Source organism: Gouania willdenowi, chromosome 1 (genome assembly GCF_900634775.1).
Source record: "Gouania willdenowi chromosome 1, fGouWil2.1, whole genome shotgun sequence".
NCBI lineage: Eukaryota > Metazoa > Chordata > Actinopteri > Blenniiformes > Gobiesocidae > Gouania > Gouania willdenowi.
In genome coordinates, this window is record NC_041044.1 from 29,355,463 (window position 1) to 29,370,228 (window position 14,766).

Here is a 14,766-nt window from a genome sequence, read left to right on the forward strand (position 1 = left end):
TGTTTTCTCAAACAACTGAAGTGCATTACCAACAGCAGTCTGACCCTTCTATGACAGAAGTTAACAGCACAGGCTCCTGTACTCATCAGTTCTACATCTTCAGTCTTGCTCTTTTCTGGCCAACACAAAGCACACGCTGCCAACATGTAATCATGCCATGACAGCCTGGGGGTTAAACGCTGGCTCTCTGTGATTTCTGGATGGTTCCGTTGCAGTATTTGGCTGCTTTGGATTCACTAAGCTATGCGACTCAACTTTAAAACTTTCCTCTTGAACTGGTAGCAGGCCGAGTTAAATCAAGATGAAGATACACGAAGACCAATAAATATGACATGACTTCTAAGTAAGAGTACAGTGACAGCTTTGTATTACTTCAATGCAAATGATGATGGGTCGCTAAAAGGTTTAACAAATCTGAAAATAACTATAGGATACATCCTGAACTGGAATCATGCAGACACACACACACACCTCATGTCAATTTAAAGACCACAATCAGAGTAACAGCTTTTTGGACTGCGGGAGGAAATCTGAGTATCCCCATGCACTAGGGGGAGAGCAGGCACATTCAAGAGCCCAAAAAACAATCCTCAAGCTGAGAGTGAAAGACTGATGCAGCACTATAACATAAAACGTAACATAGCAGCAGCAGTGGTGGTCTCGCAGGGAACATTCCTAGAATCTCTCTAGCTGGGTTTCCATTACAAATTTTTGCAAAAATAAAAGCAATGTTTCTAAATGTATAATTGCGCTTTGAACGTTGTTTTGGGCAGAAGCTTCACAACTCCTGTGAAATCTCATTCTGCGAACTTCGCTGCAGGAAGACCTCCTTATAACACTCTGTATTCCTTTGTTGTTTACTGTCTAATGTGTCAGTAATCATTTTAAATATAATGCTAAGAAATGTGCTAGTCTCCTCTTCTGTTTACACGTACCGCACCATGTTTTCTCGGAAAGAAGTGGTCATGTGACCATGTACGTCACATGCTGTGACGTGTATTTGCATAAAAAGTGTTTCCATGGCGCTTTTGTGACACATTTCAATATTGGAGTGTTTATTTTCTTTATTTATTTTTAATGTAGGTGTTTTCATTACCAGTTTTTATTGCGCTATTTTGATTTGGTGCATTTCCAAGGGTATTGGAAACACAGCTTGTGTGTTGCGTTTTCAAGTTCTCCCCGTGCGAACGTTGAGTTTCTGGCTGCTGCTGCTTTCACACACACTACTTAGCAATATTGCTTTTATTTTGCAAAAATCTGTAATGGAAACACAGCTACAATCGTATATTTTCAGTTATTTGGGATTTTTGTTATACTGTGTGAAAAGTTTTTGCTCTTTATGTGTTTATCAAAGACAAAACCAGTACTCACAGTCTCTCCAGCTCTTTCAGGTCCTGGAAGGCTCCTCTCTCAATTGTTGTGATTTTGTTCTCCATTAACTGTCTGAAGATGAGAAAGAGCAAGAGGATATAAGACAAGGAAAACTAAACAGAAAAACAGTAAAGACGGAGTGAGAGCTGACAGAAGGATTTGTTTGGCGATATCCACAAGAGGACAAGAAAAAATGGAGAACAGTGAGTGTATATGACCGCAGACAAATGAGAGAAGAGGGAGAGAAGGACAGGAGGGAGTAAAAGTGACTGACAGGGAAGCATCAAGACAGAAAGAGAGATGGAGCAGTAGGTGTCAGTGACGGTGAGAAAAGAAGAAAAACAGGTCAATGGAGATGAAAAGTGATGAAATAGGAGAGGAGTGAGAAGACAATCAGCATAGAGTCGATAGAGCCACAGAATTGAGTTCAAAACAATCCCATCACCTGGACAGCGACTCATCTATCATCCAATTCACTCGCCACATGACAGTGACTCCTCATTCACTTACACCAGGGCTGTCAAAGTCCTTTTCTCTCAGGGGCCAAATATGGAGTAGTTTGATCTCAACTGGACCACAAATTTTAGGTGGAGAAATAGACCAATTTCAACATTATTGTGCCCTAGTTTGCACGTGTCAGATATCAGTCCCTGCAGGATCACCAATTCAAAATGTATTGATTTTGTGACAATCTTTGCCAATTTTATGGGATTGTTTGTGAGAAATTGCATGATTTTAGAAAAATTTCAATAATTTGTGATTGCGTTCAGTTATACAGGCATCAGAAAATAGTAAGCTCCTGAAAAATACTGTGGGCTTTTATTGAATGTATGACTTTGAAGGGATTGAGATATCCACAACTGAAGTTTTGGGTTAAATTGCACAATGATTCATGTTTATTCTGGCATTTTTAATTATGGGATTTGGCCCCTAGGCCTTGAGTTTGACACATGTGACTATGATAAACCTGGAACATCAACAACCAACTTTGTGTGCAATTTGTGAAGCTTACATTTTAAACTGAAACTAAAACCGGAGACATCAAATCACTTTATTTTATTTTTTTTAATCATCTGTTGCATGATTTTGTTCTTTCTAAAATGTTCCTGTATTGAGACATTTAGAACTAAAACTATACCCAGTTGCCCAGAACGCCTCACGAGGCTTTATTCGCCTCTAGGAAATTTGAAGGATATTAGTTCAAATGTTCAACCATTTTTCATCCTGCAGATTTAACTTGTCATACCAGGAGCTGAAGGTGAAAAGGGCGAACACACACAGGAAACAGCTAGAAGTGAACACACAAACAGGCATTTAGAAACACACTCCCAATTAAGGAAATAATCTCTGGAGGAATTCCAACAATGTGTATTCACGTTCAGCCCTCTGAGAAGCACACACACACACACACACACACACACACACACACACACACACACACACACACACACACACAGACTGGTAGTGGGGGGCTGCCTAGAACCTGGATCCATCCCAGGTAAGTGAACCTGTTCTTACATGACTCCCCTTCCCTTCCAGCAGCAAACATTCCTCCCTCCGCGGTTACACCTAATGACCGCTATCTCTTTCCCTCTCTGCCCTCCATCACTTCCTCGCCAGCGCGTTAATCACTCCAGCACATGGGCCCCAGGGCCCGGTGGTTAAAATAAGCCCCTCCTGACACTTCCACTGGCAGATTAACGCAACAGCATTAACAGGTGCCACCGCTATGGCGTTTAGACTCATACAGGATCAGGAAGACCATAACCTCCCACTGCTGGATACAGAGTGATTGCTGCAGCTCCGGAGGACCCAAAGGGGCCCAACTATAAGATACCATGTGACCAAAAGCAGTTTTAGTGTCGTATAAATCGCTGAACCTACTCTAACCTTTGGGTTGCAACTTGACACAACCGTGTCTAAGAATATTGTTTGCTAAACAGTGGGAGAAGTGTGTGAAAACGTGAAGAATTACTTACAGCACTCGCAGATGCCGAAGTCCTGCAAAATCCGCCTTGGTGACTTTAGTCAGGTTGTTTGCATTCAGGTCCCTGTGCAGAAACAGAGATCAGAATCAGATCAAATGGATATAAATAATTAAGGACGGTTTCATAAATCAAAGACAGGTGTGCAGAAACTTTGGTGTGCAACAATTGCGCATTTTGCAGTGGAGGAGCTGCAGTGTAGCACTGAGAATCAAAGGGACCTACCTGATAAAACACTGCCTGTTAAACTCAAAGCCCACTTGTCCAAATCCGTTTTTGATTAACTTGCTGGTCTCCAGACAAACCGATGCGGTCTACGGAGGCTGAGCTCAGTGACACCGAGAACAACCGCATATAGTCTGGAACTGTAGCTCCAACATGTCCTCTCATTAACAGTTTCTCCTGCTTGTGGTGGAACCTAATCCTTCATTAGGCCTAATAAATTATCAGCTGCTGCAACGCGTTAGTTTGAGTTTTGGCATAATTCATTTTACACAATGCGATAATAAGTAACTCATGGAGAAACTCTTAATACAGACTTTGTGAATCCTGTTTAAAATGATCACTGTTTGATTTAGGTTTCATATTCAACCGTCAATTTAATAAATCTCTCTAAACCACAGGTTTTAATATGGAATTAGGAATAAAATGCCTAAACAATACAACTGGTGTCGTTAAACTATTTAAATAAATACATTAAGTAGTTTTTCTAGTGTTACAACCATTTAAGAAGAAGGTTTTTATTTAATTAAATTTAATTTCTTTATGTGAAACGTCAGCTTTTATTGTAAATATAAAATACTCACAGTCTCTCCGTGTTGCGGGGTATGTTCCTGGGCACGCTGCGCAGCCCTTGGCCGTGACAGTCCACGGTGGTCCCGCTGCAGGAGCACTGCGCCGGGCACGGCTGTCCGTCAGCTCCGCTGGACACGACCAGCACCAGTACAACCACCAGCAGCCCCAACACAATCACTGGTGGTGAGCGGCCGGGGCAACCGAGACACCGAGCTCCCACCATCACTGCGGCAAGTGTGTGGGGGCCCAATACAAGACCCGCAGGGAAAATACTAGAGAATCAAACCCAGAACCCTCCAGAGGAGCTCAGCAAACTGCAGCACGTCCCGGGATGCGTCCTCCTCCTATTCACCCTCCTCCTTGTTTCCAGACGCGCTTTCCTGAAAACGCTGGTTCCGAGTTCACATTTGGGTCCTTCAGTGTGTGAAGAATCAGAGGCTGGAGTCTGGTCCTCCTTGGCCGGGACAGCGGAGGTCACTGTGGTGGTGGTGGTGTGCCGGCTCTGTGGCTGCGCTACAGCGGCGCAAACTTCCACATGTCCACGGCATGCGGTGCCCAAATCAAACAGAAGGTTTCTTGCTACGCAGAACCAAGCCAGTCAAACACTCCGATGTGACCCAAAGGAACGTATTACGCGCAGACTCCAGGTGAAAGGTGCGCTGGGTTTTAACGCACGGTGGAAGCTGCGGCTGCGTCCGCTTCTCCAAAAAAAAAAAAAAAAAAAAGGAAGCTCAGCAGAGGTCACAAGCAAAGGCGGAGAGATACTGGGAATATTGATCCTGTCAGGGTATTGATTAGCGATCAATGAGAAAGCTGTCGCTGATAGATGGGAGAGGAGGAAACTATGGAAGACCTGTGCGCAATAATCCAACTGTGCTCTGTGTGTGTGCTTCAAAGCTCTGCTTCCAAGTGTGTGATAGACATGGAGGGAGAAGGGGGCACGTCTCTCTCTCTCTCTCTCTCTCTCTCTCTCACACACACACACACACACACTCAGGCGCGCGCATTGCGTCCACCCCCTCGGGCTCTGGCAGCAGCAGCAGCAGCAGGTTTCCCCACTGGTCTGTGGTGGTCAGACAGTAACAGTAACCACCTCAGAGGTAGACACTAGTGCAGACATGGGTAACTGGCAGCCCAGGGGCCACAGGTGGCCCTCAGTCCCAAAGCAAATCCCCAAAAATTGTAATTCAAGAGGTTGGAAGGAATATGAAGCCCAACATGATACACAACTACACAAAAACACACACATAATGAATTCCAAAAATACATTTGTGGCCCCCGCTGTGATAGAGTGGCCCATCCCTGCACTCGTCCTTCCTGCTGCAATGTCATCTGCTGTTTTCAGTGTTGTGCCAAAAGCTGATTTTTACCATTTAGCAGCACTTTGAATTTATTTTCTTATAATGCATGAAATGGTCTTAATAGCTTTCCAAAGTTGTTGCAACCTCAAATGTAGTTGCCATAAAAAATTTTTTAAGAACCTTAATAACTGTCATTAATGAATGAATGACATGATGAGACCTAAATACTGTAATATTTCTCTCAGAGTGACATTAAGCCCTCTTAAGGAAAAATTGCCTGTCAATGTAAGAGCTAGATCACTTTTTGGCCAACAGAGGACTTTTTTTTTTTTTTTTTTAAATGAAAACAAGTCTTTACAATAACTACACTTGGCAAGGAGAGATGCAATTTTCTAAAATTAACCCGCAAATGAAATCAATCCCTTAAATCCATTCAGTTACAATATTTGACGGACAATATTGTGTCAACAAAGACCGACCATCAGGGTTTTCACTGACGTCACTTTCTGGGCAGTAACCCAGATGCTCGGCCATGTTGGAGGTAAGTGGTTGTTGACACTACATGTTGGAGGCTCACAGAGGTGTACTCTGTGATGTATAAATCCCAGAAAAGCTCCTCAAAATGCTGAATAGATGCAAAAGCATACAGGGTAGGACTTGGTACGCAGGAAAGGGCACAATATTTGGAAAGAATACGGTTTATTGGTGGTGCAGATCCATATGAGACGGCTCCCTCGTCTTGGATCAATGACGACCTGGAGAGTCTTCCGTCTATTATATATCATGATCTCATCAACTATCTGGATTTTACCAAGCCCATACACAGCAGAAGACCTTCAATCTTATAGAAGTTTGGAGGTCGGCTGTGACTGCAGAGGCTCGCGTTAGCAACAGATATATATCGGCAGATAACTCAGTCAGTTCTAGTAATTTCACAGTGAATCTGCAGCGTAGTCACTGTAAAATAGTATACGACCACCAGTTATAGTCCATTAGATGCAACTTGACTACACTGCTACGCTGGCTACATCCAGAGGCCTGCGAAGGCGTGGAGCCTCGTACCAGCGGTGTCCCCCAGCAGAGGAGACGAAAGCCGTGTGATTGGAAGCAGAAGCGGGGCTAACAACCAAGCTAAAAGCTAATCCTCAGAGAACGCCGCTTCCTTCCATCCTGCTTTCTAATGTCTGCTCCATGGAGAACAAACTGGACTCCCTGAAGCTGGATTTAAATGCAAAATGGGAGATGAGGGCGGCGGTGTTTGCATATACACCAATAACAACTGGTGCAACAGCGGTGAGCTAGTCTCATGTCACTGCTCTCCTGATGTAGAACTACTGACTGTAAAATGCAGACATTGTTCACACTGATTTGTTATAACTTTTTTCAGTCTATAAACGTCACAGTTTTCACAGTCTGACCGATTAGTACAGCCAAAAACACGACAATAGTTCACCAATTTCTCTCAAAATTTGGGATTTGCTTGTGTTTGTGAACCTGCTGCTTTTCTTCAAAATGGGGACTTCCGGGTTGATGATGCGGTTGATGACGCGCCGTGAAAACCCTCTATAAAGAAGGAATTGTGCTCAAAGTTAACAATAAAAACAATTTATTTTAGCTCTGATATTCTAGCTCTCAATAACAACAAGCAGTAATCTACTGTAAACTCTGCCTCATTGAAGGAGCCAGGCTCCCTAAATTCAGTGGTCTCTCTCTGGCTTTGGGCCTGTTCTGCCCTCTGGTGCTGTTCAGGCTTATACAAAACTAAAAGCTTCACTTTAAAATGTGGTACGGACGCTGGATGACAGGTAATGCTCTGTAAATCTAAACAGTTAGTTGAGTAATTTTTTGTCTAGACACACTATTGCTGTAGTTAGTGCCCCTTTGGGGTTTCTTTTGTTCAATTTGAAATGATAACAGAGCCTTCATTTAAGCTGTGTTTTGCTTGGTTTGTCTCCATTTATTTTGGCACAACCTCCCAGTCTCGGCCTTCCCCACACCTGGAGACCGTGCTATGCATTTCAAAATAAAAAACCTGTTTTGGTTGCCACTTTGCTTTGACTCTAGCTTTCTTGACTATCTCTGTGGCCGTATGTTAGACCCATTGAATCCAACAATGTCTCCACCATAGTTCTAATACTTCTGCAAATGCTGGAGTGACATGTTTAAGCTTAGGACTTGGAGAAACCATCAATCTCTATACATGTTTAAAAGATTAATTAGGGGTTAGGGGCCTGAGCCTATCCCAGTTTACATTCTACTATTATTATTAGGTCAAATTACTTTTTCCCTACTTAAAAACTTACTTATTTACTAGCCAAAAGATTGTGTTTTGGATGAACAGTCGAAATAAGTTAATGTGTTTTTCGGTCTTCTTTTAGCACGCACATGTGGTTTGACACCAGTGGGCGTTCACTGTAGCTGTTCCCACTCAACGTTCTTGAAGCCAAAATACAGCGCATAGGGGAGCATCCATCTTGCAAATTTGAAGTGATTTGGAGCCAGAGTCTGCGTAGTAGGGTCCAGCGGGAGGAGCCCTGGTAACATGCCCCGCCCATTTAGCTTACTGCCCTGATGACTTACGCAAGCCCAGCTACGCCAAGAACACAAGTATCTTTCCCACTGGAAATTCTACCAATGGCTTGTTCAGATCATAAAAGTTAGTACAAATATATTTGAACTCAAATGTCTAGTTAAATGGCATCTCGGCTTTCCTTCACGATGTAACTGCTATTCACAAAGAGAGCTACGCAAGATCCGCGGCTGACCCACATCCCATCTGTTATCATTGAGGAGGTGGGGTTTATGACCTATACTGCAGCGAGTTAGCAGGAGGAGCTCTAAAAATAAAAGCTTCACTTACCCGGGAGCTCGTCCCGTCCTTTCTTTTTACAGTCTATGTTTAAAATACCCCTACTCTAACCACTCATGCTTCCTAACATCCCATCAGCTTCCTTGTCCCGATGAGTTCACATTGGCAAATACCACAACTACCCTTTCTAGAGAACAAAAAAGGTAGAGCACATTTTATCTCACCAGACCATGGAGCGTTATTCTGCCTCAGTTTCTATGTTAATCTATTTAAACAGTTCAACTTCTACTGGTCTGGTTTATCCAGACCTTGTCCCAGAATTGTACCCACAAGCAAGCCAAATAAGGATAATCTGCTTTCTTGAAACAATCTTACATAGTTTTGACAGTATGTCCAGCTCGACCATAACTTTGAGGAAACTTTGGGCTACAGATGAAATCTTACAATTTGTATGATGCTGATGCTGATGCAGATGCAAAAATAAAAGAATACTGGTGCTGAAATTTGTGAACCTTTATCTGACATTACTACTCCAGGAATGCCATGGCAGGCCAAGATGGGATTCAGATGATGGTTGATCATCAAATGTGCAATCTAAATAACTCTAGAGAAAATATCTACCACAAGTCCATATGTCTTCCCATCCAAATAATACACTGCATTTTTATTCACACATAATAAACTCTATACTGTCTATCATCCCTACCTCCTATTTTTGATCCATTTCATAATCACTTACTCTTCAAGTTGTAATTTCTATACAACCTTTTGTTTTATGTTCATAACATAAACTTCTCTATTTCTTTTGTTTGAAGATCAATAAACAAATGGAAGGAAAGAGACTGAGAGATTTGCTTGTGTTAAAGAAGACAAAGTTAAAGGAGTAGGGGACAACTGGAAGGGATGGAATGAAAGGAAACCCTTTAGTGGTGGTATTTCAGAACAATTCACAGGGTAGAGACAGATGTTGAACCTCTCTTGTACGCCTAGGGGTTCAAGGCATGAGTACGTACATGGCTTCCAAAGACTTTATCTTGGCCATGGTTAAAGGCCCTTGAGTCTTAACCTGACCCCAACAAGACCATTAGACCATAGAATAAGGCGTCACTGCTGAATATGATTTAGTGTTTGCCTTAAATCCAGTCTAAAAAGTTATGTTACACCTTATTTGAATCTAAGATGTATAAAGGCTTGCAAATACTTGGTACAAACAAAACTTTTGTGTAGTTTCTAAGCTTTGTGCAAAAGAAAATCATTGGAATAAGTTCATTCCTGTTTTTAAAACTATAGAAACCTTGGATGAAATGTTTTCAGGGAAAAACAAGCAATTAAAGTTGACTTTTCTAATTTCGCCTTATAGTTATTGTTGAAGTCTAGAAACCAATAAACATAATTCAATATCCAGGTGTCCAAACAAATGATCTGAAGGCATGGAGTAATAGTTAGGAGAGCTCAATTGAGTCCTTTTGAAAATGCCCGTTCAACTCATGTAGAGTAGTTTGTCGAGCTGCTAATGAGAAGTGGATCTTTCTGTTGGCTGTGATGTTGCTGGTGCTCAATCTATCCTGTTGGTTTAGAAGCTGTTTGTGTTGTCCTTGGTTTATGGCCATGCAGTAAAGCACAGAGCGCATTGTGTGTGTGTGTGTGTGTGTGTGTGTGTGTGTGCGTGTGTGTGCGTGTGTGTGTGTGTGTGTGTGTGTCAGAGGTCAGTTCAGCCAGCTGGTTCCTGGACAGCTGCTACTGGGACACATGCAGCAAAGTCTATGTGCTACTGTACCCACTTGCATCCCATCTAAGTTGGCAACACTGATTAATGCACAGCCACATTTTCTCCTGGTGAGACAGACAGACATGCAGAGAGATGGACCGAAAACAAACAGTTCATTACTTCCATGTATTAATTAAGCACATTAATCAAATCTACTGGGCTTTATCTCCCAACTGATCCGTGTTGTTTGCGGCCTGATAATCACATCATTAAAAAGCAATGATGTTTGTGTTTGGACTGGCACTGTCAACACAATGAGTGGTTACACAGCTGCAACGTACACACACACACACACACACACACGCACACACACACACACACACACACACACACACACACACACACACACACACACACACACACACACACACACACACACACACACACACACACACACAGTAAGTTAACAAACAATGGCACACCAAAACGCACAAACAGTAACAATCAAAGAAGCCTCCTCGAGTCTCACATTCCGTTCATTCTAGTTTAGAGTGAATGTGATTTGCCTACATCGTGCATTGAAACAGTATTGAAGTTCCCAGGTGAGTAAGGCTGTTAACCTTTGTTGCGTGAGTGCCTGTGTGCATGCGTGTGTGTGTGTGTGTGTTTGTCACACACCCAAGCCACAAAAGCACGTGAGATGCAGTGGAGGAGAATAGGATCTCATGGCGCGACTGGTTTGTTGGATTATCTCCGTCTTTCTGCGTATGGAAAAAGGTGTGTCTGGTTTCACATGTCTGGGATATTAGTGTGCAAGGGTGGTAAAAGCAAACAGTACATTACTATATTTAGGTTAAAAACTTACATCAGTGAGTAATATTTGTGATCTCACAAAACAGCGTTTGATGAATCTGATTAAATTTAATCGCACATGTTTAAGAGTTTGACTTTCAGTTTTTCTGAAAATGGTAATTAGGAATAAAATTGTGAGTAGTGGTTAAAAGTTTAGTAGCTAGGTACATTTTAATCCTACCTCTAAGAATATTTGTTATGTATTTGAACTAAAACAAAATAAAAAAAAACAAAAACAGAAGTCTCAAGGTTTTTGATAACAAGTTGTACGTGGTTGTAAATACTAACCACAGGGTTAAAATAAACCCTCTGTGTCGTCATTCCTTCTAACTAATCTTAGGTAAAGACATTATTATCTGATTCTCAAATTTTGCTTTAACCAGTTTGGTTTCAGTAGAAAATACTCTTGATGCAACACATTATTCCACAGAAGATTATTTATTATTTATTTCTTATTATTTTTTTTATCCAATCTACAAACTACAGAAAATAACATTACTGTTTGTATATTTTTGTATAGCTGAAGCATAGAATGAAGAGAATTGTCAAGGTTGTCGTGCCCAGCTATAACAACTGTTAAATTCGCACACACACACACACACCACATACCCCTTCTGCCCGACTTAGGCCGGGGCATCATCCAGCCAACCCAACTCCCCCCCTGCAAGCAAGAGAGAAAGTCAGCCACAACCATCTGAGTCCTCGGCTTATGAATCACCTTGAAGTTAAAAGGCTGTAAAGCCAGATACTATTGAGTGATTAGCACGTTGGTATTGTTCATGCGGTGGAGCCATTGGAGTGGTGTGTGGTCCAAACAAGGAAGAAAGGGCGTCCCGGGAGGTAGTGTGTGCAAGGCGTCGACCGCCCACTGGATTGTCAGGCACTCCTATTCTACCGTGCTGTAGCGACACTCCCTCTCTGATTTGGCCACAGGATGGTCGACTCCCCGTACCTGCTGGGACAAAACAGCCTCCACACCGAGCACATTATGATTTGATATACTGTATACTGTATTTGTCGCCTGACGTTAACCCACTGAACCACTTTTGAGTCAAATCATTTTGACCTAATTACACCTTAAAAACACTAGCCACAGCTTTATCCTACATTTACCTTTAAGCATTTGAAGGATAAAGACAGACAATTTCATTTTCCTTCTCAGCCAGAAATGTCTATGGTTGTAAAATAAGCTCAGATATAGTGAAGGGGGAGGTAAACAGGTCAAAAGGAAGGTGGACAAGAAGACATTGTAGTGGAATGAGAAAATAAAGTAAAAGCTCTACAGGTAAACAAGATGTGTGGCAAAGAGGGCAGTAGAAGGAGACAAATTAAAAGTGTTTGTTTGCTGTGAGAAATACATATAATAATTGACCAGAAACATGGATGGAAAGGATGGAAAGGTATAAGGCCCATCAAGCAAAGAATGGCAAATTAATTGGCAGGTGAACAAAGTGTTGTGTAAATGGTGGGAGCCAATGAAAGACGTGAAGTAATCGCCATTCTCTATCTCCCAGATAAGTCCTAATATCACAGCCAGTAATAAAATGCCACATTGTTGATTTCATATTGAAGTCCAATGTCCCCTCCATAGACCTCTGTTGTGAGCATGCTCAGATCCACAGTGTACAACTGGGACCATTATTTGAAATTTACAGGCAGGATTTAGGACAATAATTGTCAAATGTAAAATGGTTTCAGCTGTTTATGAAAATGAAACAAAACTAGTTATTTTAAAGTTAAACTTTCTAAAAAAAAACATGTGATAGGCTTCAAAACGTAATTTCAGATCGCCCGAGCAGAAAATATTGTAGAAAGAGGTCATCATACGCCATTACAAGTGGATTTGCAAACAAGCAAAAGGCCTAATATATGTCATTATTAGATTTCAGATTCAGATTGGACTGATTATTTTAGACATGATAAAGCATGTTGATTTACCTTTCTGATTGATGACCAAAATGAATTTGGTTAAAGAACAATAATGTTTATACATCACAGCAAATTATAATGGAGATATATTTTAGGTCAAGTACTTTTTGGCAAACAGAAATCAAAACCTGGTCACCCTCTCTTAAAGATTTTGATACAAGCATATACTTCATAATTTAAGCATACTTCATACTTTTCCTAGCCTAACTATGTGTATGAATGAAGCCATTTTCCACTCTGAAGTCAAGCTGTATATTTTACTTAATATATTCTATTTAGACATTTGTAACTCACATAAAGAGCGTTTTTTTCAGTGTTCTCATGTATTTATCAGAATAAAGGCTCGTTTGTGCTTTCTTCTTAACTGTCATTTGTTGCTGTGTCTCTGTGTTGGATGAGATGATCCGTCTTAGCTGCAACAATAGTCTCAGCCATATTAATCCCTATAGGCAATTATCCCATCACTTTGTGTGTGTATAAGCGTAGCTTTTCGAGCTGTGGTTTTTCCATGGACACATACCAAAACAACTCAACTGCCATTATCCTAATATTGCCTGCAAGTACAAGATAAACTAAGGTGCAAAACGAATTGTTCAACGTGCAGAGCAGGCTTTTGTGAAGCATGGTTGAGACAACATATTACACATCTGTCTGGAATCATTGCTGAACCCAATGAAGATCATAAGCCAAAGCGTGATTTATATTCCATATATATCATTTGTATTGCCAAAGTAGATGTGAAAGTGCCAGTGAGCAAGTTAAAAAAGCAAAAAATGTGTATGCCAGCACTTGAATGTTGCAAAATTGTCATAAATTTCAATGTTTTTGCATGTTCTCACCATTCATGCATAGTTTCTATGCTGGTTTTCCTTACCGTCAGAATAATCCATGGTAAGGATATTGGTCACAGTTCACCAAAAGTGTTATATACCTCAAATATAGTAAAAAATGTGTTTTACAAATATATAGAAAAACACAATTATCATCTGAATTGTCTCATCTTTTTTTCCAATGAGCTGTATTAAAGGAAACATGGAGTTATTAGCCATTCTTACAATATATACTAATGTGTAGTTATGTGCAAATGGAGGTGACTGAGATGGCAGGATGTCTATGCAACGGGTTCCTTCCTCCTCGTGAATGGCAAAACATTAAAGTTAGTAACTATACAGAATTTTTAGCTTTGTGTATCATCAACATATTGTATCACAAATATTATAAATCACATTATAAATCAATCAATAGACATCCATTTAAACTGATATTGTGAAATCTTAAAACTTCCTATTCAGCAGTCAAAATAATTCAAAATATAGCACAGGTCAGGTAATTATAAATCTTAATGAATGATTTGTAAAACATTGTCAGATTGTCCTTTTAAACAATTAAACCAAACTGAAACAGCCATATATACTGGTGCTCTGGTTCAAATGGTAGGTATTTCTTCTGGTGGCCTTTTTTTCCCAAATGTGACAATAACGGTTACAACAGATGCTGATAACCAAATGTAAAAGCCATCTCTCGAGATGTGATTTCATTCCATCTTGGCCAAACAAACAGATTTAGATACCCTGGAGACCTGCTGCAATTGGCACCAGTAAAGCTCCCCCCAGTGAAGCATCACCATTGAAATAATTCCCAGTTGAACAAGAACACCAGCATGTATCCTTAAACATATTGTTCTTTTCCTGCATTAAAGGACCCATGTGAAGCTAAATAGACTTTTCTGTGCTTTAAACATTATAAAGTGCTATATGGTCTTCATACACATGCCCAACGTGTTTTATTCATTGATTCCCTCAATCGTTAGTTAGAGGATGATTTGCTTCTTTCTTACTGCAGGGTGAGCCCAAACACCTCACTCCAATTTGATGATGCGTTCCCACTTTGTTGACGAATTTGAGCTGGAGAAGCCGCGCCTCCAGGAAGCTCTCTGCCATAATTGACATGTAAACAGACACACCCACGAAGGTGAGCATTTCAGCGTCCTTTGCGCAGTGCTATGTATGTATTTTC

At 41.0% G+C, this 14,766-nt stretch overlaps 1 protein-coding gene across 6 annotated transcripts in view; it reads right to left on the bottom strand.

Moving 5' to 3' along the window:
• slit2 (slit homolog 2 (Drosophila)) overlaps positions 1 to 4,851 on the bottom strand; it is a 113,270-nt gene extending 108,419 nt beyond the window's left edge. For all 6 annotated transcript variants that reach the window (XM_028443599.1, XM_028443580.1, XM_028443590.1 and 3 more), the window contains exons 1-3: positions 4,163 to 4,851; positions 3,351 to 3,422; positions 1,372 to 1,443 (exon numbers count right to left, since the gene is read on the bottom strand). In XM_028443599.1, coding sequence (XP_028299400.1) covers positions 1,372 to 1,443; positions 3,351 to 3,422; positions 4,163 to 4,374 — 356 coding nt within the window. In that variant the 5' untranslated portion in view covers positions 4,375 to 4,851. The remainder of the gene's footprint in view (positions 1 to 1,371; positions 1,444 to 3,350; positions 3,423 to 4,162) is intronic.
• Positions 4,852 to 14,766: the final 9,915 nt, after the last annotated feature.